Raw genomic sequence first — 26,251 nt, forward strand, 5'->3', positions numbered from 1 at the left:
CCCACAGCTCCCTAAGTCTCCTCCTCCCCTGGTTCTTTCCAAAGCAATCTGAACGCTGATGCTTTGTTTGTCTGCTCCAACCACTTCATACCTCTGTGGGTTCCAGGAGACCAATGGGGAGAGGAGCTGGTTATAGCAGGAGGAGGACAATCCCTGGCTTCTTCAGCAGCCTGACTGATCTCTGCCTCTTGGCCCCCCCTCCTTGCCAGCTTCTGCCTCTGATTCTGGACTGCTCTCTGCCCCAGTCTCTTCCTGCTCACTAAGCTCTGTTCCCTCTCCAGCTTCTGGCATCATCTCCCTCTGACCACACATCATCGTCCCACCACCAATTGCCTGGCTCTGAGCCTTCATCCCTTGAGGGTTCCCCAGGGGATGCTCCCAACAATTACCTGTATGCAGCCAGTCCATGACACTTGGCGAGCATCACCTTATACAAGGTGAGGCAAATTGAGATGCACGTCTGCCTCAGCGATGCATGTACAGTAGAAGGCATGAACAGATAGATCTCTTTTTCTGGATGAGGGCAATTAGAATTTTATTCCAAAGACTACATTGACATTAAATTCTGATTTATTAATTAAAGGTTACCTATAATTAGAATAGCAGTTTTGGAAAAGCAATGAAAATATATAACCAAACAAAGGACATTTCTCGCTCAAAGCGTAGCAGCGCAATTAATCGCCTTTATTACGTTTCTACCCTTTAGAGTTTATCATTTTGTTTGTTTGCTCGTAAATTGGGGGCAGCTTCTTCTCCCTCTGGACTGTTGCAGTTCTGCACAGTCAGTGGGTTTGCACCATGAAATGATAAAGATCATTCTTTTAATTTCATTGCTATCCGACAGGAGATATATATTCAAACCTTTCTGGAGCAGGCTTTGAAAAGAAAGAGAAAAAGTGGCCTGGCCCGCTCTCCTCTCACTTGCAGGCATTTAGACCTCTGGCAGTCCACAAACCTTGACCTTGTTTGGAAGGAATTGCGTCTTCTTGCTACAACGCACTATGAAACATTTCTTTGTGTGTGTGGTGTGTGCCTGTGTGTATTTTAATTTCATGAGCTAGCCAGCTTAATGTTTCACATAAGCATGATGAGGGAGTGATCTGCTAAAGATAGAAACGCAGACGCCAGTTAGCTATTGTGATGTTCGTTAACATGTTGTTTGGATAATAGTTTACTTAGGATAAATTTTGAGCAGTCTTCAAGTGCTTTTTAAAAGCTCTTTCTTCCAGCCCCCCCTTGTACTCTCTCTCCCTCTCTTTCCCCCCTCCCTTACTTGGCCCAGATTAAAAGTGCAGCTTTAAGATATTTCTCCTAAAATAAATTTCAGGCATCCTCATTTATAGTCAGCATGCCCTGATTACTTGCAGACATACTGGAAATTTACATGCGCTTTTCTCCATTATAAAACACTGATCTGTTCATATCATTAGTTCCCTCATGACTGGAGGTTGGCAGGAAGCCAAGGGCAGTCTAAATCTGTCGCTGTAAATCGTGAGTTGAAATAGCAGAAAGTGGGTTTGTAACTTTGAAAGTGTAAACAGTTTGGAAAATGAAGTAATTTTAGCCTATGATTGATTGCCTTGCAATTCTACTTTAAATTAGCCCAGGGGCTCTGATGAAAATATATGCTTATTATACATCCCCCCCTTTTCTTTCCATTTTATTTTCTGGGGGAATAATAGCCTTGTTGGGTAGGCTGCTGAACAATGTATGCTTCTCCTAGTGTGACCTTTGGGGGAAAAGAATAGTTTTATTGTGTGTCCATAACTTTGCCTGAAACAATGTTTTGCAGTTATTAAATAGACTTGTTCTGTGTGTATATATATATATAAGGTTGGCAATGCATAGCAGCTGTACTGAATTGCAGCAGATTTGTACTTAAACATTGCTTTTTTGAGATAGTTAACTACAGAATGCATTCCTTCTTGATGCATTAGGAAGCTGCCTTATTTTAAGCTCTGATTCTGTTCCATTAACTGGGCGGTCCAGATGTTGTTGGATTCCCAACTCCCACCAGTTCCAGCCTGTCTGGTTCATGGTCAGAGAGGATGGAAGCTGCAATCCAACAACATCTGGAGAAACATAAGCAATATAGGAAGCTGCCTTGAATTGAGTGAGACCGTTGTGCATCTCTCTCAGTGATATCTGCACTGACTGGCAGTGGTTCCCAGGACTGGGAAGTCTCTCTTTGTCTTCTTCTCTGGAGATGCCAGGGTTTGAACATGGGACCTTCTGCATGCAAAGCAGATGTTCTGCCACTGAGTTGTGGCCACGCCCTTATGAGAGCCACAGGTTGTCCAGCGTTTTTTATTTTATTTTATTTATTTTCTTTCCTTGTTTTAACTGTTTTTAATAGTGAATTTTAATTTGTTGTAAGTAACCCAGCCTGGGACCTGTTCACGAAGGGCAGTAATAAATATGATGATAATGATGAATGGTGGTGGTAATAATATTAATACTAATATTACTACTAATAATAGAAAAACCAATGTCCTGCTCTTTTCCAGAAGAAATGCAAGGCTGTGAACAATCAGAACCAGCAGTAATAACATGAAATAATCCACAGTCAGAAATCAAAGCAGGACCATAAATATCAGGACCGCAAAAACAGTGACAAAGCCACCACCAGAATTAAAATATCAAAATACGAGAAAGCACAAATATTCAGCCAGTGGTTCTTTGAAACAGCCGTGTCTTCACCAACTGTCTAAAGCGGTATGGGACCTTACACAGCTCGCAAGGCATTTGGCAAGGCTGGTGCCACTGCAGAAAAGGTCCTGGTCCTGGTTACTGCCAAGCGCTAGGGCTGGGCCATACCTGGTTTTCAACTTCATGATCTACCACCAGCTAAACATCACAATATACTGATACATCACAATGTCTGAAATACAGATGGAGCTATGCAGAGGCATTGGCTGGCTTCACTGTTTTCTCCACATTGTGATATATTGCCCTGCCCTAGCAAGCGTGCATCACTTTGTTGAGGGATCTGGAACAGGGCTTCAGATGCTCCCCAGTGTCAGGGCAGAGAGGAAGACTTCACCCTCCATCAAGTTGGTGTTCCCAGCCACAACCCTTTTCCCGCTCATAGTGAGTGGCAGCCATTTTCTTCTAGAGATAACTGAGATGTGCCTGCCTGCACACAATTATAGGGGCATGGATTTGTGGCAACCACAGTTTCTATGCAAGGGAGCAGACTTGGCACCTGGACAGAATAGATTTATGAATGAGCACCTGTGAAATTGATATGGACAAGTTTCTGTATATCCCTAATACTAAACATGACGAATGGTCTATGTACTTTTTGCTGTCCATTCTAGCATTCATGAAATATTTTAACTGGAGGTGCCAGAGTCTATCCCTGAAACTTTCTATATAAAAAGCACGGGCTCCACCACTTAGCTCGGCTGCCTCCCCTGCTATATTCTTCTTGAGGACCATAACCTTCAGCCTAAAGTTTTGGGGAAAGCACACTGTCTATATCCAGAGCTATAATTTGTTTCTTCCCATATTCCAGAGCCATGGCCTGCCATTGAAGTGAAGACCTGATCTATGGCTCACATTTATCCATTATTACCCTTAAAACAGTGCCTCAGACTCTTTCTCTTGCAAATGGAATAGATTGCAGTATTACTGTGGGGAAATGGTGTCTGATTTCATAAATACATTAAAATTCATGGGTATGGGTTGTTGTTTTTTAAGCCTAGGAATTTAAAGCGTAAGAGCACCTCTCTTGAAGTAATAATGAGCACCTTTCAAAATAAGCACCTATCCATACTGAACAACAATATGTACAGAAGTAATGATAGTTGCATTCTCACAATAGGCAGAACATTTATATCTTGTCCTCGACTTCCTTTCTGGAAGGAAGGCTTTGTTTTTCTGTTTGCCACAAACCCCAAAGATGCTCTGCTTTCCCAGTGTCAGGGACTGGCTGGACGCCAAGGGGGGGGCACCAGCTGGGGCACCCCCAAGGGGGAACTCCCAGGGGAAGAAGGCTCAGAGCCCAGGGATTGGTGGGGGAACGATGATGCGTGGTTAGAGGGAGCTGACTGGGAGGAGGAGGTGTTGGAAGCTAAAGAGCTCACATTGTTTAGTGAGCTTGAAGAGTCTGTGGAAGACAGCAATGAGTCGGGCAGTGGCAGAGGAAGGGGTACGAGGGGTGCAGTTTGCCTGAGGTGTCATTACTGAGGGGGGTGTCAAAATGAGTTTTTTTAAAAAAAATTGGGCTCACGAAACCTTTTAGGAGTGACGTGGCGGCTTAGGCGCCTGCAGGTTCCACGCTGCCCAAAATGGCAGCGTGGGACTTGCGTCTGCCTACTGCCTCTCCCTCAGCCACCCCACAGCTGATGGGGAGGCAGCGGAGAAGCTTCAAGTGGCGGAGAAGCTTGTCCCACCCCCATAAGTGGATCGCCCCACCCCCATGGGTGGCTCACCACGCTCCCAACAGCAGGATACACCCAGGCACCAGGCACCCAGGCGGCTAGCTATGCCACTGGAGTCAGGCTGTTTTTCCCTCCTGCTGCAACCAGCCCCTCTGTCCCCTGGTGTCCCAGAACCCACAGAGGGCAGAACAAAGACAGGCAAGACGACGGAGCCTCAGATTGCTTAGGAATGAACCTGGGGAGGAGGAGACTTCAGGAGCTGTGGGAAGGTGGGGACCTTCAGTCCTTGCAACTGCCTCATAGAAGCAAGTTCTACCAGGAAGAGTTGCCATGTTTACTAGGGCTGGCCTCCTGAGCTCTCTTGTTTCTTTGAATAAAGAGTTAACTGCGCCGACACCGTGTGAGTTATTGCTGACCTGCTCCTGTCACTCAGAGAAATAGCACCCTGCAGTCCTCAGTAGTGCCCATGTTTCCCTGTTTTCTCCCCCTGTTGCCAGCCTTGTATTTGTAGCTCTGCCTATGAAAAAGCTTGCTTCCCACAGCTGGGGCCTCGTTACAGGAGGTCAGGAGGTGGGGAACGGGTGCCCTCCACAACTCACCTGTGTTTAAAACAGGAAATCAAATGATGTCTTGATGGAGCCACGTGGAATAGCCATTGGCATCATAAGAGCCAACCGTTAACCTTTTGCATAGTGGTTGGTTGATGGGCCCAATTACAACCTGTGACTTATAAAGCAAAATATTCACCACCCAGAGACCACAGAAACAAGGGGTGATAGTTCTCATGCACTTGGTAAGACACAGCCCATGGAAGGTGGTTTGATGGGTCACCATTTGTACAGACCTGGTATTAATTAAGGTAGGGAAACTGTTGCAGATGCATATAAGAGTTACAATAATTCCCTGGATTTAATTTATATTCAATTGTTTCTTTAACAGCAGTGCTTTTTAGGTGAATGATTGGAACTAGTTTATCAGTAAAATGTTTTCAACAGAGATTTTCTTTTTCCTCTTGACTTGGGTATTCCCCCCCCCCATTTCGTTTGTTCTTTGATGGGCTTCCAAAAAAGTTATTAAAATGTTGCAAAACAAATAAGGTAATGCTGGAGCTTATTAAAAATTGCTTCTTTTGTTCCGATCTGGCAGCTGACAAATTGTCTTGTGCTGCGTCTTACCTGTTCCATTGTGAAAGGTTAACAGAGAAAATGGCTGCAAATAAATTGCTATTGAATGTTGCTGAAAATTAAGCATAGGAGTTTTTCCTCTATTAAAGATCCCTTCCAAAGCTCTCTATTGATGCCGCTCCCTGTGTGTCGTTCTAACACTTGTCTCTTACATTATGTTTGGCACCCAAGGAAACATTAACTAGAAAAGAAACGCCTGACCATAGTGTTACTAGACTCTATTATACGGCTGTCACATGCCCACACGAGAGGTCTAATTTTGGTTCATATTGACAATGATTTCTAACGCTTTCCCTAATTCTCTTCATGGAGTACCGTAGGGATGGAGTCAGGCTTGAAAGTAACACACACACATATATATATTTGCATCACTCTAAAAATTCAACTCAAACACAGCAACTGGCTCAGTAAAATGTAATTAGGGCATTCTTACTTCTTTGGATGTCGGAGATATCGGCATTGTGGTTGAACGAGTGCCAACTCGTTATTTTTTATATGGACTAAGATATGGCTAGTATGCCATTAACTCTAAACAGTGTCAAATACAAGGTTGTTGGGATTGTGTGTGTGTGTGTGTTTTAACATGTAGGCTATATAAATTATACCTTGCAAGAATTAACAAGGCCGTTATTTCATTAAGGGTTTCAAAGAGGGCATAAATGTCAAGTGCGAAGCTTATGTGTTTAAATCACCGGACTGTTTTCACTCCCCCGCCCCTCATTATGTGGCTTTTGAGAGTAGAAGCCACTGTACCATTTTATTTTATTTTTTTAAAGCAGGGGCAAAGTTCCACTGAATTTTTCAGGCTGATAATGAAAAGGCCATTGCATGAAAAACCAAGATAAAGCTTTCAATTCTTACTATTGGGAATGGAAATTGAAGGTATTTCATGCCACGTTTCTAGGAAGTATGTAGCAATAATGGGGTTTTATAATGAATAGTGCTCAAGGTTTCTCTGTGTGTCTTGTTTTGTTGGAGGAGAACATAAGAAGAGCCAGCTGCACATATCCAATTGCCCATTTAGTCCACCATCCTGTTCTCACACTGGCTGACCACATGCCTGTGGGAAGCCTTCAAGCCGGACATGGGTGCAACAACATTCTGCCCACCTGTGATTCCCAGTTCTGGTATAGCCATTGTGGCTAGAAGCCGTTGATGGCTCTTGTCCTTCACATATTTGCCTTTTCAAGCCATCCAAGTTGACTGGGAGCAAGGGGAGAATTTCTGAGGATCCCTCTCCAGGGCTTAAAACTATGCTTTAATCCAGTTAAGCAGAAATATTCCACACCTATTAAAACAGATTGTATGCTAAAATCAAACCCACAGTCACATTTATATTTAGAAGTGGGTATAGAGAAAAGTGTCATTAAGATTACAGAAAATTTGTTTCCTACTTCTTGACCTTTGCTTTGGACCAAGTCATCTTCCCCAAATCACAATTCTGTAAACTCTTCTTGTTGTTGCTGTTGTTGCTACTGCTTTGCTAGATTATCAGATGGCCTTGAAGTTTCTTATTAGTAGCCTTGGCAACTAGGATAACGAAGGTTCCATAAAAGAGAATGGCAGAAACACAGGCCTGGTTCATGTGTATTTTACGAAGAATTCCATCTCATTTGGGAGAAGGCAGCTCTGCATCCCCCCCCCACCTCATACATCATGGGGGGGGGGTGCTCTATGTGGTGGCCCATATGTACATCAACCTGATTCATGTGATCTCTCCCCCCAGCACATTTATTTCAGAGGGGAGAATAACCAGAAAGTGTCTCCCAAGTGTACAGTTTCACATTTGGGAGCCCATGTCACACATGACATTTGATGAGTGGTGAAGTAGAGGCCATTCTTTCACCATGGGAATCGGCTCACCGGCAGGTAAACATGGGAACTGGACTGTAAAGATGTAGGTAACAAAAGGAGAGGTTTGTTGGGCAGATAAAAGGAAGGACTTCCTCTACGCAATATGTAATTAACATGCGTATATCACTGCCTTTCAGTCAGGCTTCTGACTCAGTTTCTGAGACCAAAAATGTATTTGTTGGGCGACTTCCCATGGACCTCTTAGTAGCTTTCAGTACCATCAAGCATGGTATCCCTTCTCTATGTGGTTCCTGTTCTGACCTGACAGGGCAGTTCCTGAAGATGGTGCTGGGAGACTGATACTCTACCCTTCAGCAGGTATGCTGTGGGTGGTTCTTTCTTGTTTCCCATGCCATTTTATCTTCATGTGAAACTGCTGGAAAAGGTTGGGCATTGGAAGAAAAATGTCATTAGTATGCTGACGATGCTCGGCCCCTTTTCTCCGTTTAATTGAATTCAGGTCAGGCTGGGGATGTTTCAAACTGGTTGGACGGGGACCAATAAAAAGAATCTCAATTCAGACAAGGTCAAGACTGAGTGGTGATAAAGCTGACCAAGTCTGAAGGATCATGTCTCTTCTATATTACGTTGTGGTCCTGCTAAAGCAGGGATGGTTAACCCACAGAAGTTGCTGGACGCCAATGCCCATGATGATCAGGGATGATGGGAGCTGCAGTCAGTGCTTTTTGTTGTTGTTGTTTTGCTACTCATGCGTTGATAAAAGTGCTGTAGGTGTCAGCAGAAAATGGCCGCCATGGGCAGCAGAAAAAAGAGAGGTGCTGGTACTTGGTGCTGGTTGGCCCTGTCTGTAGTACAGTGGTACCTCGGGTTAAGTACTTAATTCATTCCGGAGGTCCGTACTTAACTGAAAACTGTTCTTAACCTGAAGCACCACTTTAGCTAATGGTGCCTCCTGCTGCTGCCACGCCGCCGGAGCACGATTTCTGTTCTCATCCTGAAGCAAAGTTCTTAACCTGAAGCACTATTTCTCACTATTTCTGGGTTAGCGGAGTGTGTAACCTGAAGCGTATGTAACCCGAGGTACCACTGTACAGCAACATATGGAAGGCCACAATTTTGCCACTCCTGCCCTATAGAATCAGATTTGTAGCTTGGAAGTGCTAATGAATGCCTTGCTTATGAGTTTTCCTGAGGCAGCTGACTTCCCCTAATGGGACAGTAATAATCTGATCCAGCAACAATGTCCGGTTCATTATTTAACACATCCTTTCATTCTAAAAGTGTAGATTTTGCTGACATACTGATTTGTCCCTTATTTTGCCTTATACATGTGAGTCTGTGTTTACAAATGCATAGCACTTCCCTTGGAATAGGGGAATACATTTTTACATACTCTATTTATTATTTTTTTGCATCTGCTGTTGATAAAAACAAAACAAAAAACAAATTCAGTGTGTGTGTGTCAGTCTCTCGCTTCATATGCTAGAGGATAGATCCTATGAGAAGCCCAACCTGACCCCAGGTGGATGTAAATGCCTACCAACCGCTCTGATTTATTTATTGATTATTTATTTGTGAAATGTATATGCCACCTTACAAAGCGGCTTACAAACGCAATTGAAACATTTCTAAAGGTACATACGTACGAAGCAAGCTAAAAGCAGAATCAGTTTTAAAATCCCTGGCATTTATCAAATTGATCTCCTTCCACAATCCTTCCCTTGTATGCCTTATCTTTTAAATTGTTTAGTCTCTGCTGTATTTCGATTTATGTACAACACCTAGTTAATATGGGCGCTCCAGAAATAAATACCCGTGGAAGAAACAGGGAGCTGTACGTTGCTTTCTAGTTTCTAGAAATAATTTAATTTCCACAATGAGCAGAATATATTTATCTCTACTTTACACTGCATTAGAGTACTCTCTTGCGACTTTCTTTCTGGTGATCTCTAAATGTATTTGGCCTTTTAGGGGGAAAGGAATAATATGAATTCTGTGCTAGGTTTAAGAAACAGAAATGCTTTCCTGCCTGGCTTTTAATGAAAGTGCTGTGCCTTTCTTCTATTGGAAAAGCTGTGGCTTCCTACTTTTACATATGGATGCAAGCATTTTTAGGTGCCTTTCCAGATAAAATTGCTCAAGGCAACGTAGAAAATATATACATTTACAATCTTAATCCTCTTCCATCTGTAAAACCCAATTTACTAGCCTGGTATTGTCGTCTTGTGGACCCCTTACTCACGCTTCTCCCTTATACTCAAAATTTCCTGGAGCCATGAATCTTTTTTTAAAAAAAAATTGCTAACACCTCCTTATCTTAACTTTGCATCAGCACAGAGCAGATATTGTGCCATTAAATAAACTGTTTATTGCACACTTGCTCATGTTCCTGGGAAGTAAGGGTGCTTTCAGAATAAATGTTTATTCTGCATTCCTTCAGGTTGGTTTGTTAGGGAGGTTGGAGGCCGTTGCATCAAAGCAGGTATTGCCCCATACTTTGCAGTGTGTTTCCCCATCACTTTCCTTAATGCAGAAAGCCTCTTCTTTTGGCAAAGCAGGTCTGTTGCACAAGACCTTGCAGCCAGCTATAATAGCACAGCCTCAATCCCGCTCCCAAACAGTGATCGTCTGGAAGTGTCCTTAGACAATAGAACTTTTTCCCCAGGGAAACGTGCAACCTGAACCTCCCCACTTCTCCGAAGAAGCTGTGCCCCCATTCATTTTAATTGGGGTCTAATTGACACCAATGCCATTTTAGCAAAACCCTAGCCTTAAGCGCTTCATTTGGAAAATGGCGCTGCCGTGGGAAGGGTGGCAATTTTGAACTACCACATAATCAATTCCTTTAGTGTAGGTAGGAGGATGCTTGGAGTATGAAGTGGCAACAGGTTAGAATGGGTGGACGGGAAGTTTTACAATTTTTAGGACTTTTGTTGGTTTATAGAATCCTGAAACTGAGACCACTCCACTGGTATATGCTGCCAGACATTGCAAATTTGTGAGGGAAGATGAACACAAAGATGCTTAATCACAGGGGACATTGCAGCAGTCACCTTGTGGTTGGAACCAGCAAATTGGCCTCTTCTGGAACCTTTTACAGTATGGAGAATTATCACATCATGTCCACAGATGATGTGGTCTGCTTGATCTCACTGTAGTTCCCTTACTTTGCTAGATCTATGATAGCAGTTTAGCTGCATCTATAAGTAGAGATGTCACAGAATTCTGACTAAAATAGGAATGGAAGTTGACAGTGTTTGTTTATTTATCCCCTCTCTGGAGCAGAAATCAGTCCAGAGAGTATTCATTGTTGCTGTTGCTTTCAGTCTCCAAACTATATGTAACAGATTACACTCCCCCCAATATTTGCATTGTGTTTCCTTTGCATTAAAGTAAACAGGGTAGAATAATGCAATGGCAACGTAATTGGAGTAAATTACGTAATTTCATCACAGCAGACAAAGCGATGTATAACATAGATTTTGGTGAAAGATGAACTGCCGCAGAACAGAAACAATAGTTCATTGATAAATACTGAGAAGAATGGAAAATTATTCCTCCTTGCATCCCTAGATCCCTGAACACTGGATTTAGCTGTTTACAAAAGATGGGCCTGTCTTGGTGGAAGCTTCTGAAGCTAATACTTCTTTTCTACATCAAATTTCATCCATCTTTTATTCTTTTCTGCAAAAACTCAATTTACTGTACAATTCGCATTGATTTCTTGCGGTAAACATTATGGAAGATTTCATTATGCAGGTCCGATTCTCGATCAGTGAACAGAATTGTTGACGCTGTCTAGATGGAAGTAGAAAAGATCAGATTCGAATCACCAGTTATAAAGTAATGTTCTACAGCTGGGAGCGTTAAGTACATATTAGATGGAACGGAGGTTTTTATGTGACTGTATTAGCGTGGGATTGAACAGTAGTTTCAGTCTGTCTGAGATTTGTAAGTATTCCTTTTATTTCACATGCTAAACTTATTTTAAGAACTCTCTGAACTTGATGTTTCTCCAGCACTTTCACAAAATAGTGGAAGGCAACGCACATGATAAGTTTTAAGCTAAATATTGGTACTTTTCTGCTTATGGAAACAGAGTGGGGGGAAAGATGTAGGAGAATCAGCAGAACTTTGTTGTCCAGTGAGAGACAGGTTGGTGAAGTGATGAGAGTGTTAGACTAGGGAACTGGGAGACCAGGATTCAAATCCTTACTCAGCCTTGGAGCTCACTGGGTGACCTTGGGCCAGGCACACACTCGCAGCCTAACCTACATCACAGGTCTGTTGTGAGAATAAAAATGGGAAAGGGATTAGTATGCTGCCTGGATCTCCTTGGAGGAAAGATGGGGTAAAAATGTAATAAATAAATAGATTGTATGTGTTGAATAGGTTGGCACTGTCAGCTCCAATGGTACTGATCATATGTTGTGGGAAAGCTTTTTTGATCTATGTATGGTTTAAAAAATACTTTGTCAATGGACGAAGCCAGAGGTGAGTGATGGGGTGGAGCCTGTGACTATTAAGCAGTTCTGGGACAGAGCTTCATCGTTTTCGATAAGCTCTGGCATAGCAAATTTTGAAGGGAGCCCTGGTAGATCAGAGCATGGGACCTGAGGTGATGATGGTGCAAATAACTGAACCAGAGGCGATAAAGGGCAGGTAGAATCCTGATGGCTGACACAACTCCCCACAACCTCTCCAATCAGTTTGAAGTGATATTGGCAACAATATTTTCATTTGGGGAGATTCTGCCATGCAAAGATCACTGGATCGGAGAAAATGCCTTGTGGAATATGCATTGCCACTGCTGCCTATTTTACACCAGCCAAATTAAAGGTCCATATAAAATTAGTAAAATTGGCAGCTTGCTCGAAATAATCATTTATCTCATCTTCGGTAGCCAGTTTTTGCATCCAGTCTTTGTCTTTGATTATATCAGTTTCAAATAGTCGAGGTGTGGCACGGAACATGGACAAGTATTAGCATGGGTGGCATCTTTGCTTCAGAAAAGCCCTGTCAACAAGGCAAGTCTCCCTGTTGCGTTGCTAATTCACCCAAATTTGTTTCAGCCTCAAAAACAAAGATTTGCAGGTTCGCCTACTGGGGTTACCTAATTATTTTATTTGCATTTTCTTAATGTGGTAATTCAGCCATTAATATTTTAAAAGTGTTGCAATTAATTAGCTAGCCGATGGATGCCAAGGAGCATTGCAAGAGCAAGCAGAGATAAACAGGAGGGGGCATTCAGAGCTGTCTCTGGAACACCTCCCTTTCCTGGTTGGGGATCACAGCCCTGGCGTGACCCCCACCCCTCCACCCACCCCGTCAGATAAAGGTCCTCAGCCTGCATGATACTGATGGAGCAGAATATTTTACAGTTCTAGGTGAGAGGGCAGCAAGGCCAATGCTTCTGTACCTCCTATGGCTCTTGCAGTTCGCTGGCCACTTGGGGAGGGCTGTGCTCCCGTAGCTTTCTCCCACCCATCATTTCCCCCCGAAATGCCGCACAAAGCAGATTTAAGTGAGCTGCTGAGAAGCATGCAGAATGTCCAGATAATTAAAAAAAAAAAAATTGGGATGCACAGGAGTGCCTTTTACATAAAATTTTGTAGACAGAGAGTTTGCAGGGGTGACGCACGGCAAATCCATATAAGAGCTTCACATAATGGGAGTTCTACTGCATTTATGTGGTGATAAACGTGCTTTGGCAGTTGTCCAGTTACTCTGGGTTTTTTATTATAATGGTCAAGAAAGGGAAGAGAGGATTCTGCTTGCTACTAGAACTGTTCTCGTGTGTCAATCAGCATTTGATCAATGCAAGCTGCCCTAAGAATCTTCCCTCAATTATTCATATTATTCTCTCTCTCTCTCTCTCTCTCTCTCTCTCTCTCTCGCTGTGTGTGTGTGTGTGTGTGTGTGTGTGTTGTATTTAAATAAACAAATAAAATAAGTGTGTCAGGTCAACCTTGTTCTGTACCAAGGAAAGCTCATCTTTAACATTTAAATATTATGCAGATTCAGCATTTTAACATACTTTCCCTTAGTTTGCACGATTTATTCCGCTCTGATTCTTGGTGGGGAGGGACCATGAGTATGCACTGCACTGAAGCAACATCCATTGCTTCTCTCCCTCATCTCAGCTGTTGGGAATCCAATAGGCTTTGAGTGGAGTGTTTCAGTTAGGTAATTTTAGACTCTGAACTTAATGATCTGTAGGGCAGTGTGTGTGTGTGTGTGTGTGTGTGAGAGAGAGAGAGAGAGAGAGAGAGAGAGAGAGAGTGTCAGCGGTTAGACGGTAACGTGTATTAGTTCACATTCTTCGAAACGTGGTAGGCCGTCCCCACTCCATTTGGGGGGGGGGGGCTCTCCTGCTCACGCAAACGAACCTTTCTAGACAAAACAATGAGAAACCATTTTTACAAAAGAATGCTGAGGTTTTGTGGCCAATACCAATATCTGCAAGTTTGCCTGAATGGACATTTTTTGTTTTCTGTTTGTTTTGTTTTTACCAAGTGTTACTGTATCTTATCTCTTAGCTTAAAGTTTTGGTTAATAGCCCTGCTGTCCTGATGAGTGGTTATTGCTCTCAGATTCTGTTGATGGGGGAAAGTTTTTATTTTTGTTCTCTGAAAGTGGCCCAGTGATCTTTGGGTAAGAAAGCAAGGTCTTGCACATACCTCTGCTCTCCTATCGAGATCTCCTCTTACTACCCTTATCCTCATTCATCACGGTGGAGAGTTATGTCTCCCACAGGCTAGCATTAACTGTGATGATATTTAACTTGGGCTTGAAAGCCAGCTTCCAATCTCAGTCTCAAACTGTGGTTCAGCCAAAAGCAGATACAGTGGTACCTCAGGTTACAGACGCTTCAGGTTACAGACTCTGCTAACCCAGAAATAGTACCGCGGGTTAAGAACTTTGCTTCAGGATGAGAACACAAATCACGCAACGGCGGCAGTGGGAGACCCCATTAGCTAAAGTGGTACCTAAGGTTAAGAACAGTTTCAGGTTAAGAACGGACCTCCAGAACGAATTAAGTTCTTAACCCGAGGTACCACTGTACTTTTCTGCCAACCTAGCAGTTCGAAGGCATGTCAAAGTGCAAGTAGATAAATAGGTACCGCTCCGGCGGGAAGCTAAACGGTGTTTCTGTGCGCTGCTCTGGTTCGCCAGAAGCAGCTTAGTCATGCTGGCCACATGACCTGGAAGCTGTACGCCGGCTCCCTCGGCCAATAAAGTGAGATGAATGCCGCAACCCCAGAGTCAGTCACGACTGGACCTAATGGTCAGGGGTCCCTTGACCTTTACTTTACCACTGTACTAGCATTGTTGTCAATGATGCAGCACTTTTGATTAAAGTAAATGAGAGAGTGTCTAAATCAGGGATGGGATAGTGAGGTGGGAGAGAGAGAAGTAAAAGCAGATTGCCTTAGTGTAGTTTTACAGCTATGGAGTGAAAACGGGAGAAGCAAAGCCTAGGGTGAGTTCACACATGCCTGCTTATCATAGCACATGTCTGACACCCTAGCATCAACAGTGATGACTTGCACTCCCGAAACAGCCATCGTAGACCAAACACTTTGGAGCTTTCGTGACACTTGATCTCAACCCCCACATCATAATTCTGAGTGGAGACAGCTCATCCATTCATCGGTGCATTATCAAGTGATAAGTCATTTACTGTTGGGACACCAGTGTGACGTACATGTCTGTGAAGAAGAGCTTGAAAGGCTGGCGAGATAAAGTAAGGGAGTCAATGAAGGAAACTGCTGAGTCTAGTACGGTGCTAGAGGAGAGGACAGAAGCAAAGATTGCAGCAAACCACATCACACTGTAAGTTAGCATGAGATGACACCTGGCTGAGAAGAGTTGGTGGTGTGCCCAAATGCAACATGATAAAGGAGGAATCCTTCAGTGAAAGGCTGGGCATGGAAAGGGTTCATTACCTAGTAGCATCTTCAGCCTCCATTCAGGTCTTTGCCTCTTCGTTGGTGACCAGCTAGTCCACCATCAATGATAGATTAATTCTTTGTGATTCACCCTTCCACTGAAACCTTGCTGACAAAGCATAATAAAGGAAGACAGTGGTGCTAGTCCCTTTGGTGATTATTCAGGAAATTATGTTCTGATGTGCTAAAAGCTTTCTCTTCCTCAGTTATGTGGGTTGTTATATGGGACACCTCCATTGATTTGCAAGCTCACCTGTCAATGAAACTTTCTATTGCATCTAATTTCTTTTGTGCCGCCAGGGCCAAATGGGTACTATAGGTAGGATACCCACAGCTAGACCTGAATGGTGTGCAGCTAGGATCCCTTCAGTCCCTCAGTCTTCAGTGTGAGCTGTAAACAGTGGAGAAGCCAAAGGCAAAAGGCCAGATTCCCAGTGTTTATATAAGTCCTGGCCAATCTGGAGGCTTTGTACTGACTGCCAATCACAGGGGTCATTGTTGCTCAGCTGTATTCCTATTTAGAGAGGGGTTTGAGGCCTGACTACACAAGCATACACATGGGCATCCACCCCATCAAAACCTTTCGCCACCATAATCGTTGGCACTAGATCCAGAGGCTGCCAGTTCTAGCCCTGTTGTCCCTGACACATGCTTGCATTGCTTAAAGGATCTGTTTTCATATATGAAAATACATTCTATAAGGCTGGGACGTTTTAAAAACTTGGTCTTTCTTTGGTTTAAAGAAATGAATAGTGTTATTATACTAAAATAACTGTTCTGTTGTTGTTAAAGCTTTCCTCCATGTGTGTCTATTTTGTTAGCTGTTCAGTGACTGCTTCAGTTGATTGCTGCATCAAAAATTAACATATTGTGAAGGGTGTGGCGTCAGCAGCTGACTTACAGTACAAGCCGTTTCTCAAAATAGCCACAGCAGTGCAATAGTGACACACAATTTATGTCACAGGATTCAGCAGTAATAATAACTGTGGCCTATTCATTTACATTTTGGGCAGTCTTCTTCTATTCTCTCTTCTCTCTCTGTTTTTCACTTTCCTTCCCAACCCTTTCCTTCCTTTTAATTACCTTTTGCTTTTTAATATTTTCGTTTCTTTCTTGGCTTGCTTTCGATTTAACAAGCCAACAAGATGTGCGTGTTTGTCTCTGTGTGTAACTGTACATTTTATCCATCAGTTTAACTGCAAGTGTATTTCTCACTTTGATGTATAAATTTGTGCTAACTCGACTGCCTTGGGAGAGATTTAGATTTGTGGTAGGATACGTCACACGAAGCTGGAACTGGAGGACTGATAAAGTTGATGCACAAGTTTGGAATCTTAAACACCGACAGCCAATTCAGTCTCTTTAGACTGAGGCGCTCACAAAGTCCCCTTCCACAAACATCTTTCTGTATAATGTCTCGTAATTAGAACAGGAAATCATTGAGTAACTGTGCGATGAATAAGAGTACTTAGGCTGAAAGGAAAATTACCTTCTGAGAAATTATATTCACCATTTCCCCCTCTTCTCTTGGTTCACATTACAATGTTGGCAATGATAGTAACAGATGCAAGTATTCTTATCTGCACAGTATTGTTCTTCTGATTTTGCCCTTCCCCCTCAACAAGAAAAAACAGAATATAGGAAACGCCTAATTAGAAAACAGAATTCTGTGTCACAGCAGAATAGCAACAACACAGAAACGTCAATATAATTATCAATATATCTAAAGGCTGGCGCTATGTCAAGTGTATGAAGTTCTTGTTTTGCCTTGGCTCCGTTGCTAGGAGCACTATTTTTTATTTTATTTTTAAGAAGAGAGCTCAAAGAGAGAAATATCTGATGTAATAAAGTATCAGAAGCTACCACTCTGGAAATGGTTTCAAGAGTGGCTCCTGTTCATGTGATGGGCTCCCAAATCGAATGCTTTGTAGTCCTACCTGGAGATGCCAGGGACTGAATTTGGGGTGTGCTTCTACCACAATGGCCTTTCCTTACTTTAACACTCTTGGTTCCCATCCTCTGTATAGACAGGGAATAATGAATATAATCAATAAACAGCTTTTTTCTATCATCTGGTTAGTTCTTGATAGTGTATATTATTTTCTACAGAAATACAATGCAAAAGAGAGAGAGATTTGTTACATTTCCAAGTTTGTAGCTGGAAAAGGAGAATATAGGTTGGGAGTTTTTTCTTTAAAAAATGTCTAATACATATTTGGAATCTGTTCAGCAAATAAAGGAGAGATCTTTACATGTTTGTTTCTATTGGCATCGGAATGCATTTGCACTAATACGATTAAAAGAACGAAAGGGCAGAATACTTGGCAGATTTTTGTAGCTGGGGTAATTAGGTGCAGGAAGGAACATGCATATTTTTTCCACCCAGCTCTATAAAATCCTGGTGTGAAGATTGTTTTGTGTGTATTTTTTTTTTTTTAAAAAAAAGGGGGGGGGAAGCTTACTGAAGTTAAAAGCAGATTATGGCGGTTAGCAATAATCATTATGGTGTGATGTTTCCGAACACAAACAAAGCAAGCTACTTTTATGTATTTCCTTGTTCAGTCTGTGAGGAGGTTTTGATCTGTGAGCAGATTTTGATCAGGAATTCATACTGTTGTGTGTGTCCCGTCCCCCTCCAAACTTTTGTGAATTGTTCTGGGCTGCTTTGAAGGTCATCATGCGGTTTAGTGGAAAAAGTGCTGGACTTTCACCCGAGTTCAGATCTTACCTCTAGAGAGGGCCAATTTCAACACTCATTTTGGCTCTAATAGGTCATTCAACTGAATCACGCTTAAGCAACCATGTGAGGGGGAGAGTGTTGCCAGGTCCCACCCCCTCTGGGGCATCATCTTTCTCAAGTTCACAGCCCTCTGCAACTTTGGGGGCAAAGATCTGAAGTGGAAGGCCTTCTTCACTTGTGCAGGTTCCCCACATGATTTAGAATCCCACACAGTTGAGGTTCTTCATGGCATGTAAACTACTGGAAGGTGATGTGCTGGAGTGGGTGGGTCTTGGCAGCATCCTCTCACTGCCCCAGCATGTTTATACACAATTTAATTTAATGCCCAAATTGGTTTGTAGATATGGTCTTATCTGTAATGAAACCAGGAGACGTTTACTCGGGCATTCATTGCTTGTTACCTGTCAATTCATCCAGATTTACAGGCAACCCATGACAAACAACGGCCCATTTTTCAACTGTCCCATCTCATGGTTTGTAAGGACCGGGACAGTCAAAGGCACTTGGTTCCTGAGGGCGGGGAGTGAGAGATCTAAATATCATCCTCTTTTCACTATTTAGCATGGTCAATGCCTGTTCAGTTCAGGGTATGTTATTCATCCCATGGATCAGATCTGTCTCTCATTCTACCATCCTTCATGACACCCACAATCTACTATCTGAGGCAGCTTCCATGTCTTACCTCATGGTAGGATTGAATAACTGTGGACTATTTCTTCATTCTTAGACCCTCCAAATTACCAGGCCCAGCTGGAGGTTCTACATGGAATTTGGGGGAGGAGAGATAATACTGCCTCTGTATGCTTGCATCTCTAGGGAAGAAGTTGAGGTGAACAAGACTCAGCGATACTTAAATAGTGTTGTTTCAAGTTTTATCCTCTTCCTTGTGTGCTGTCCTGCTGATCCACAGAAGGAGAAAAGGAAATCCAAGCCATGGCGCTGGCCTAGTCCCATGTTGGACTGATTTGCACTAGGCACTTAAATATAGGGATCTTCCCACTTTGAAATGGACGTAAAGCTCAAATTGTAGCAGGATTTTTTGGGGGGAGGGGTCTGACTTTTCTTGGGTCAGACCCTTGGCTACTTTTATTTGGAACTTTTATTTGATGGTGGAACTTGTAGTAGAGGCCTCTCCTACTTTTTCTCCTGTAATCCAAGCAGTGAATATTTGGCTCAAGAGACGTAGATTGTGCCCAAGGTAATAATTTGATCTTCACCTTTAGGGAAGCATGGTCTCTACAGCTGAAATCAAAATTTAAAAATACTACTACTACTACTATTAAAATACACTTTCTTTATTATTATTATAAAATCTCCAGCAGCTCCTCATGCCAGATGGCAGGCTGCTTTGGAAACTGAGGATACTTTCAAAAGTAGTTTATGATATGGCACAGGGGTTTGCTATCCCAAGGAGCGAAGAAAGTACCGTAAATCATCCTTCCTGGATATGCCTGCAGTTTAGCTCTTTCTGGATCCTAACCCTTAAAAAAAAAAAAGGTTATATTGATTTGAAAAAGTCTGCCTTATTGGTAAGACTATTCTGTGCTCTTTCCCTTGACAGTGAACATGAAATTCAACACAAATCTTCACTGCAGTAACTCCTCTCTCCTCTGAATGAAAACTGTATAAATTGATCAGTGCCTCTGTAGCCTCTGTTAAGAATGAGAGGCCAGGACCTTGCTTTGCAGTTTTGCTTGTTGTCTAGAAATCGGTTCTGAAGTTGAGATAAATTGGTTAACTGTATATACGTACGAATGAATGAATGAAAGACTGACCCTGAAAGAGGTTATTAAAACGAACAGTTACGATGTAAACACAAGATTAGGAGACATTTCAGCCTTAAGTCCTGGAGGTATTTCCTTCTAGGTGTGTGTCTTGTGTTCTACCGTCTGCAGGTGACGTGGTGGAAGCTGACACGATATTGGACGTGCCTCTTCAGCAAGGACTTAATTTTTCAGTCATGCACCTTAACAAGAAAGTGATAATCATGATTTAAATTCTAGCTTATACCAGCAGCAAATTATTTCCAATTGTTTCATCTTGACAGAGTGCACTAATAATATATCACTGCAGTTAGGTGACATTTGGAATATGTTGAAAGATTTCAAATGTCCCCCTCCCTGCCCCTGGATTGTGTATTATTATTCTCTCTCTCTCTCTCTCTCTCTCTCTCTCTCTCTCTCTCTCTCTCTCTCTCACACACACACACACACACACACACACACACACGGCAGAAATAGGGCTTTGATTTCTTCTCTCACAGAGGTGTGGCTGAAAGAAAATCTTTGTTCCAAGAACCTTTTATTTGCTTTCCTTAAACAAATGGTGCAGTTTACCCCTTTCTTTGTCCTTTCTTAGAATGATCTGTTGAACCTTTTGTGAATAAAGGAAGGAGGGAAAATACCATACAAAGCATTTATTTGGACACAGTTATTGCCTGGTTAGGCTTGGCATTCAGAGATGGGCCTTCTCCCCCCCCCCCCCCCCCGCCATTTTGTTTCTGTACCTCTGAATCGTGTTAAAAGTAACAACAACAAAAAGCAACATCGATCAGCCTTGCCAGCAAATTTAATTTTAGTGACCGCGTTGCTTTAAAATGTCATTAAAATGCCACAAAAATAGCGAGGAGCACTTTATACAGTCACTTTACCATGTGCTTTACTGGAAACTCGTGGTTTGTAGCAAAGGTTCATATGAGACATTTATATGTACCTTGACAAATCACACATAACTGACCACATCCTGGCGCATAAGGAAAGTGTCATTTCTCATCTCCAGGCTGAAGACAGCAGTACCTGTATGAGCACACTGTGTTGTACTAACCAGGCCTGTAATCTGCGCCTCTAGCAGCCCACACTAAAGCTTAAATGATCTGAGGAGCAGCCTTGCGCCAGTCATCTAACGCTTGGTGCACTTAGCCTAGGTTTCTGGCTGGCAGTGGTTCTCCAAAGTTTGAAACTGTAGTCCGGGGTAGGCAAACTAAGGCCCAGGGGCCGGATCTAGCCCAGTCGCCTTCTAAATCCAGCCCATGGATGGTCTGGGAATCAGCGTGTTTTTACATGAGTAGAATGTGTCCTTTTATTTAAAATGCACCTCTGGGTTATTTATGGGGCCTGCCTGGTGTTTTTACATGAGTAGAATGTGTGCTTTTATTTAAAATGCATCTCTGGGTTATTTGTGGGTCATAGGAATTCATTCATTATTATTTTTTTCCAAAATATAATCCAGCCCCCCCACAAGGTCTGAGGGACAGTGGTCTGTCCCCCTGCTGAAAAAGGTTGCTGACCCCTGCTGTAGTCTTTCCTAGCCCTGCTACACAAGATAATTTTAACTAGAGGTTCCAGGGATAGGATGTGGGATCTTCTACTTCAAAGCACGTGCTTTGCCATTGAGATACGAGCAGTGTGGGCTTGCATGCTGGGTGCCCAAGATTGGTTTCCCTGCTCAACTCTGGAGCTCATTGGGTGGCCTTGGACAGGTTACTCCTTCTCTCTGAGTTAAGTTAAACTTGTGGTAGGGTTGTTTTTGAGGAGACCACTCCTCAATTTGAACTCGCTTGGACAAAAGGCAGAATGAAAATGTACAGCAGACCCTTCGCTTAAGAGAACAAATTTGATTGCAGGGACTGTCTAGAGTTGTCGTGTTTGGCGGGGGCTAGGATTAAGAGAGAAAGTGCTATGACTACAGTTCTGTAGCCTTGCAGGCTCAAGCAAGTAAACACTAGATTAAATTGCGATCGCCAGATTTTGCTTCCCCACAACAAATTTCACAGATTTCACTGTGCCTGCCTTTCAGGCACGCTGTCAAAATATATGACCTGAACTTGCAGATCATGGAATTGTTTTGGTTTCCTCTGTGTGCTCTGTGGGAGGATAAAAGGCACAGTACTTAGAAAAGTGATTCCTTTGCAGAGAATAGGTCTAAAAATGGCATTTTTGCAAGTTGTAATATGTGTGTACCAGGTTGGTTTATGTATGCAGCTCAGGTATGGCATTGGAGATTTGAACGGCATACAGGTTTTTGTTCCCCTGTGTCAGATCACACCAGTGAATTGCTTATAGCTTGAAGCCCTGTTTTTGTTGCTGGGATAGCTCTATGGGACTTTGACACAGCCCCCTAGGGATTTTAATGTTATATAGACTTTTGTCAGACGTCTGAGATTCCCAGCTTGTATTTCAAAAAATTGTATTTATTTCAAGCTTGAAAGTTTGAAAACATTTTGGCAAAAGAGTTAAATAAGAAAGGAGAATAAGAAAACTTGTCATTTCCCCCAACTCTCATGATTTCTGTTCACAGATTGAGAAATTCTTTTTAGGGCTGATTAGAGATTACTCATATCAGAGGGTTCCGGTTTCAGACTAGGAATTTTGCAGAAGTACAATGGGCCTGTCACTTTCTGCTTGGCATTGATCTTGGTATGATAATGGATAGTGATCTCATAATCAGTCAGATTTGTTTTATTGTTTAAGACAAAAGGTCATAGTAATCTGAATACATGTGAATCATATAAATATGTGAGAATCATACTGTAATGACCACCTATGTCAAGTGAAGAACAAAACTACGGCCTAGTTCTGGGGGGGGGAGGAATTCAGTTTTATCTGTATTTTAATAAGATACTATCTAATTTGCACTTCTCGAACCAATATGTGAAGCGAAACACAAATCTTTCAAAATGCATACTTCCCTGAATTTTGCAATTCAGGTCTCAAACCATTCTGAACTAAATGCATGTATCAGAAGATAGTGTTTATAAGATGCATACATTGGTGAAAATAACATACAAAAATGCTTTATGTTGGTTGAAAATAGCTTGCAGAAATGTGTGTGCTAGTTAACCCTGCATAAGAATGCGTATCGTGGGAGAAGTTCGCACTAAACTGCTGGGGAATTTTCATTAATATAGCGCAAATTGCTCCAGGAACATGGGGGACTGAATTTAAGATTGGAAAGATGAGAAACTGAAATCCAGACACTAAGGGAACACATGCTCAGATGCCTGCCAATCAGGGACAGGGGCGTGGTCTCACACCAGAGTTCCCAAGTGGAATTCCAAGACCATGTACGTGCCAGTGTAGAGTAGTGGTTAAAGTGTCAGACATGAACCTGAGAGGCCAGGGTTCCAGTCCACACTTAGCCATGAAGCTCACTGGGTGACCCTGGGCCTCTTGTTGTCTCTCAGCCTAACCTACCTCACAGAATTGTTGTGAGGATAAAACAGAGAGTGGACACTCCCTTGGGCTCCTTGGAGGAAAGGCAGGATATAACTGTAAAAAAATAAAAGCTAAATTTCATATTTTTACTTTGAGATCTAGTCACATGGACTAGAAACTTGTGTTACTGTAAAATGAGGAACCACGTTCTCTGGGTTTTGTGCAATATCTTGGATTTTGCATTAGAGACTGCATTCTTTGTTGTACGATTCCTACACTCCCTGATACTTTGCACCCTCCAGACCTGGCTGCGCTATTTCTGATGGGAGAAATATGTGACTTGAAAAATGCTAAGGTCTGCTTTGGCACATGATTAACAGCCTGATCCTTTAAAAAAGAAGAAGAAAAATGTTATTTCAGGACATGTGTGCTTATTCCATACACGCCCTACTTGTGACAGTAGACTGTTTAACATGTTTGGTCCATGCAAGTTGATGTGCAATTAAACCTCTGTAGATGCATCTGATATAATTTAAATTATTGCAGGAGGCTGATAGGTTGCAAATCGTAGGCAGAGGGAGGGGATTGAATATGAGGAGGTAGCATTGCTCCACATCCTACATCTGTTTCATCTCCTACATCCCAAAATCAATGCAAAGGGTTTGGAAGGAGAATCTGACTTGCCTCCAGATACCTGTTTTATGTTAAAGGTAACATGACAGCTGGGGCAATAAGTAACAGTGGTTTCAATATTTTTTCTTGCAGGTGAGGATGATGAAGATTCAAATGTGCTGATCCTCAGCTACCCACAATACTGTCGCTATCGTTCCATGCTGAAGCGCATTCAGGGCAAACCGTCCTCCATCCTAACAGACCAGTTTGTATTAGCCCTTGGGGGCATTGCCGTAATCAGCAAAAACCCACAAATCCTCTACTGTCGAGATACCTTTGATCACCCAACTCTTATTGAAAATGACTGCATATGCGATGAGTTTGGTAAGTAGCTTTGCCTCTTGTACTTCTTGCAAGTTAAAACCACTTTGTTGACATTTTGCCTTCCTTTTTCCAAGTAAAAGGCAGTAATAATGGATAAACCTTTCAAAAATAACAAAAGATGCATATACGTATTTGAATTGCTGAGCATCAGCAATATTCCACCTCTACTCAGAGACTATTTGTAGGCTTTATATTTTAAGGCTGCTGCTTATTACAAGCATTTTGAGAAAACAATGTGTTGCTTAGTTGTCCAATGTGAATTTAAAGAGGTGTTTGGTTGCATGCAATGCAAACCTTCAAGTTGTTTGATGCTGTTTGTTCTTAAACTTGTTTTGTGTTGAGGGACCATTGTTCTGATTTACTTATTCTTTCTGGCATGGCATATTTTCTTATTCAGAAGCCTCCATGTAGAAAGGGACTTAAAATTCTTGAATGTGTGTCAGTGCATGTGTTCTTTATACACCCTACATAGCTCTAGTAATTGATGCATTGTAATTTTTATAATTGTTTACCTGTGTTATGAAAATCAAGATTCATTAGCCATAGTGCTGAGTGGATAAAAACTACAGCTCAGGGCAAACCAGTATAGCTTACAGCATTTTGCAGAGGAAGAACTTTGAGATATGAAATCCATAAATCTTTGTAATATAGATCATTTTGGGGAGTGGGGGAGTGCGGAGGAAGCCTTTTGCAAATAATGAAATTGTTTTCAGGAAATATCTGAGAGGAAAAGATATGCCCCGTCTTTTGTTTCCTGCTGTCCTTCTGCTGGTTTTCATTTATTTGCATTAATTCCATGGGTTTATTTAACAAGATTTATATGTGGCCTCCCCTATGCGCTCAAGGTGACTGTTGATAAAAATGTCAAATCTCAAAATTCACTCCTTGCACTCTTAACAAGGTCAGAAATGTCCTGAACAATTGTAAAAGCAAGGTTCAGGCAGAGAAATGGGTTTTCTTTAAGAAATCCCAATGATCACACCCCTCACTGGCTCTATTCCATGTCCTCAAGTGCCTTTGCCTTGCTGGAATGTGTCACTGAACTGTGGTAATGCCTCTTGCTTCCCCGGATAGAGGATGGAGAGATGGGGGGATGTACCCTACTGTACAAAGGTAAGTACAGTTGCTCCACCCACTTGCTGCCTCTGGCCCCACCCACCATTGACATGCAGCTCATGTAAGGTTGCCCACAAAGGAATGTACCCCTTGGGGTTTAAATAGCTACCATCCCCCTGCACTGAGGCATCTGGGATGGAATATAAAAATCTGGCTTTTACCACCTATCCTGTTTAAGGCAATTAAGTCTGATTGATTGTGGTGAAATTTATTTCTGAGAAACTGTAGCCACAGATCTGTGAGACACGACTCTGCTTTTGCTATACAAGGTTGCTTGTATGCCTAAATGCTATGTCTGTCTGTCTGTCCATCAATCCCTCTCTCTCTCTCTCTCTCTCTCTCTCTCTCTCTCTGCACACATAATACCCATAGTGCATGAGATAGACAAAGATAATCAGGTAACAACAAAAGGAAAGCAGACCACAGCATATACACACCCAACCAGAATTAATGGTCATAATTATCATAAGCTGTACTTATAATAAAGGGATCACAGTCACGGCTCCCACATCTGATTATCACCATTAATAATATTACTATGTAATGTTATTTGCAAGCTCCTGTAACGTTAACTGCTTTGTTTTGGATAGTGTTTCAGCACCCCTGGGTTTTCCCCCCTGATGTTTTATAATACGCTAGCTGTGAAGAAAACAATACAACCAATGCTATACCTTCATCATCACTGGTACTCTATATACGTGCACCAATGGCACTGTGCTTGATTTCTGTAACCTCAGGTGCGCAGTCCTGGCTGCTACTCAAAATTGATCTTCCTTGTTCTACCCAAGAGTGCTGGCAACTTTTGAAAAGTGAACTTACATTTGAGAGAGACCTGTGTATAGCTTGTTGAGGTTTCAGCTGGGCAGCTAACGTGAATGTAACATTGTGTGCCATTGCAGATGAGATAAGG

At 42.3% G+C, this 26,251-nt stretch overlaps 1 protein-coding gene across 5 annotated transcripts in view; it reads left to right on the plus strand.

Moving 5' to 3' along the window:
- Positions 1 to 26,251, plus strand: part of ARID5B (AT-rich interaction domain 5B) — a 175,667-nt gene that overhangs the window by 59,166 nt on the left and 90,250 nt on the right. For 4 of the 5 annotated variants that reach the window (XM_081861124.1, XM_081861123.1, XM_081861122.1 and 1 more), the window contains one exon: positions 23,995 to 24,225. In XM_081861124.1, the coding sequence (XP_081717250.1) occupies positions 24,060 to 24,225 (166 nt within the window). In that variant the 5' untranslated portion in view covers positions 23,995 to 24,059. Of the gene's footprint in view, positions 1 to 2,811; positions 3,054 to 23,994; positions 24,226 to 26,251 lie in introns of those variants that run through there. The other variant, XM_081861125.1, reaches the window with a different exon arrangement.

This window comes from Podarcis erhardii, assembly GCF_964252035.2.
Source record: "Podarcis erhardii genome assembly, chromosome: 5".
NCBI lineage: Eukaryota > Metazoa > Chordata > Lepidosauria > Squamata > Lacertidae > Podarcis > Podarcis erhardii.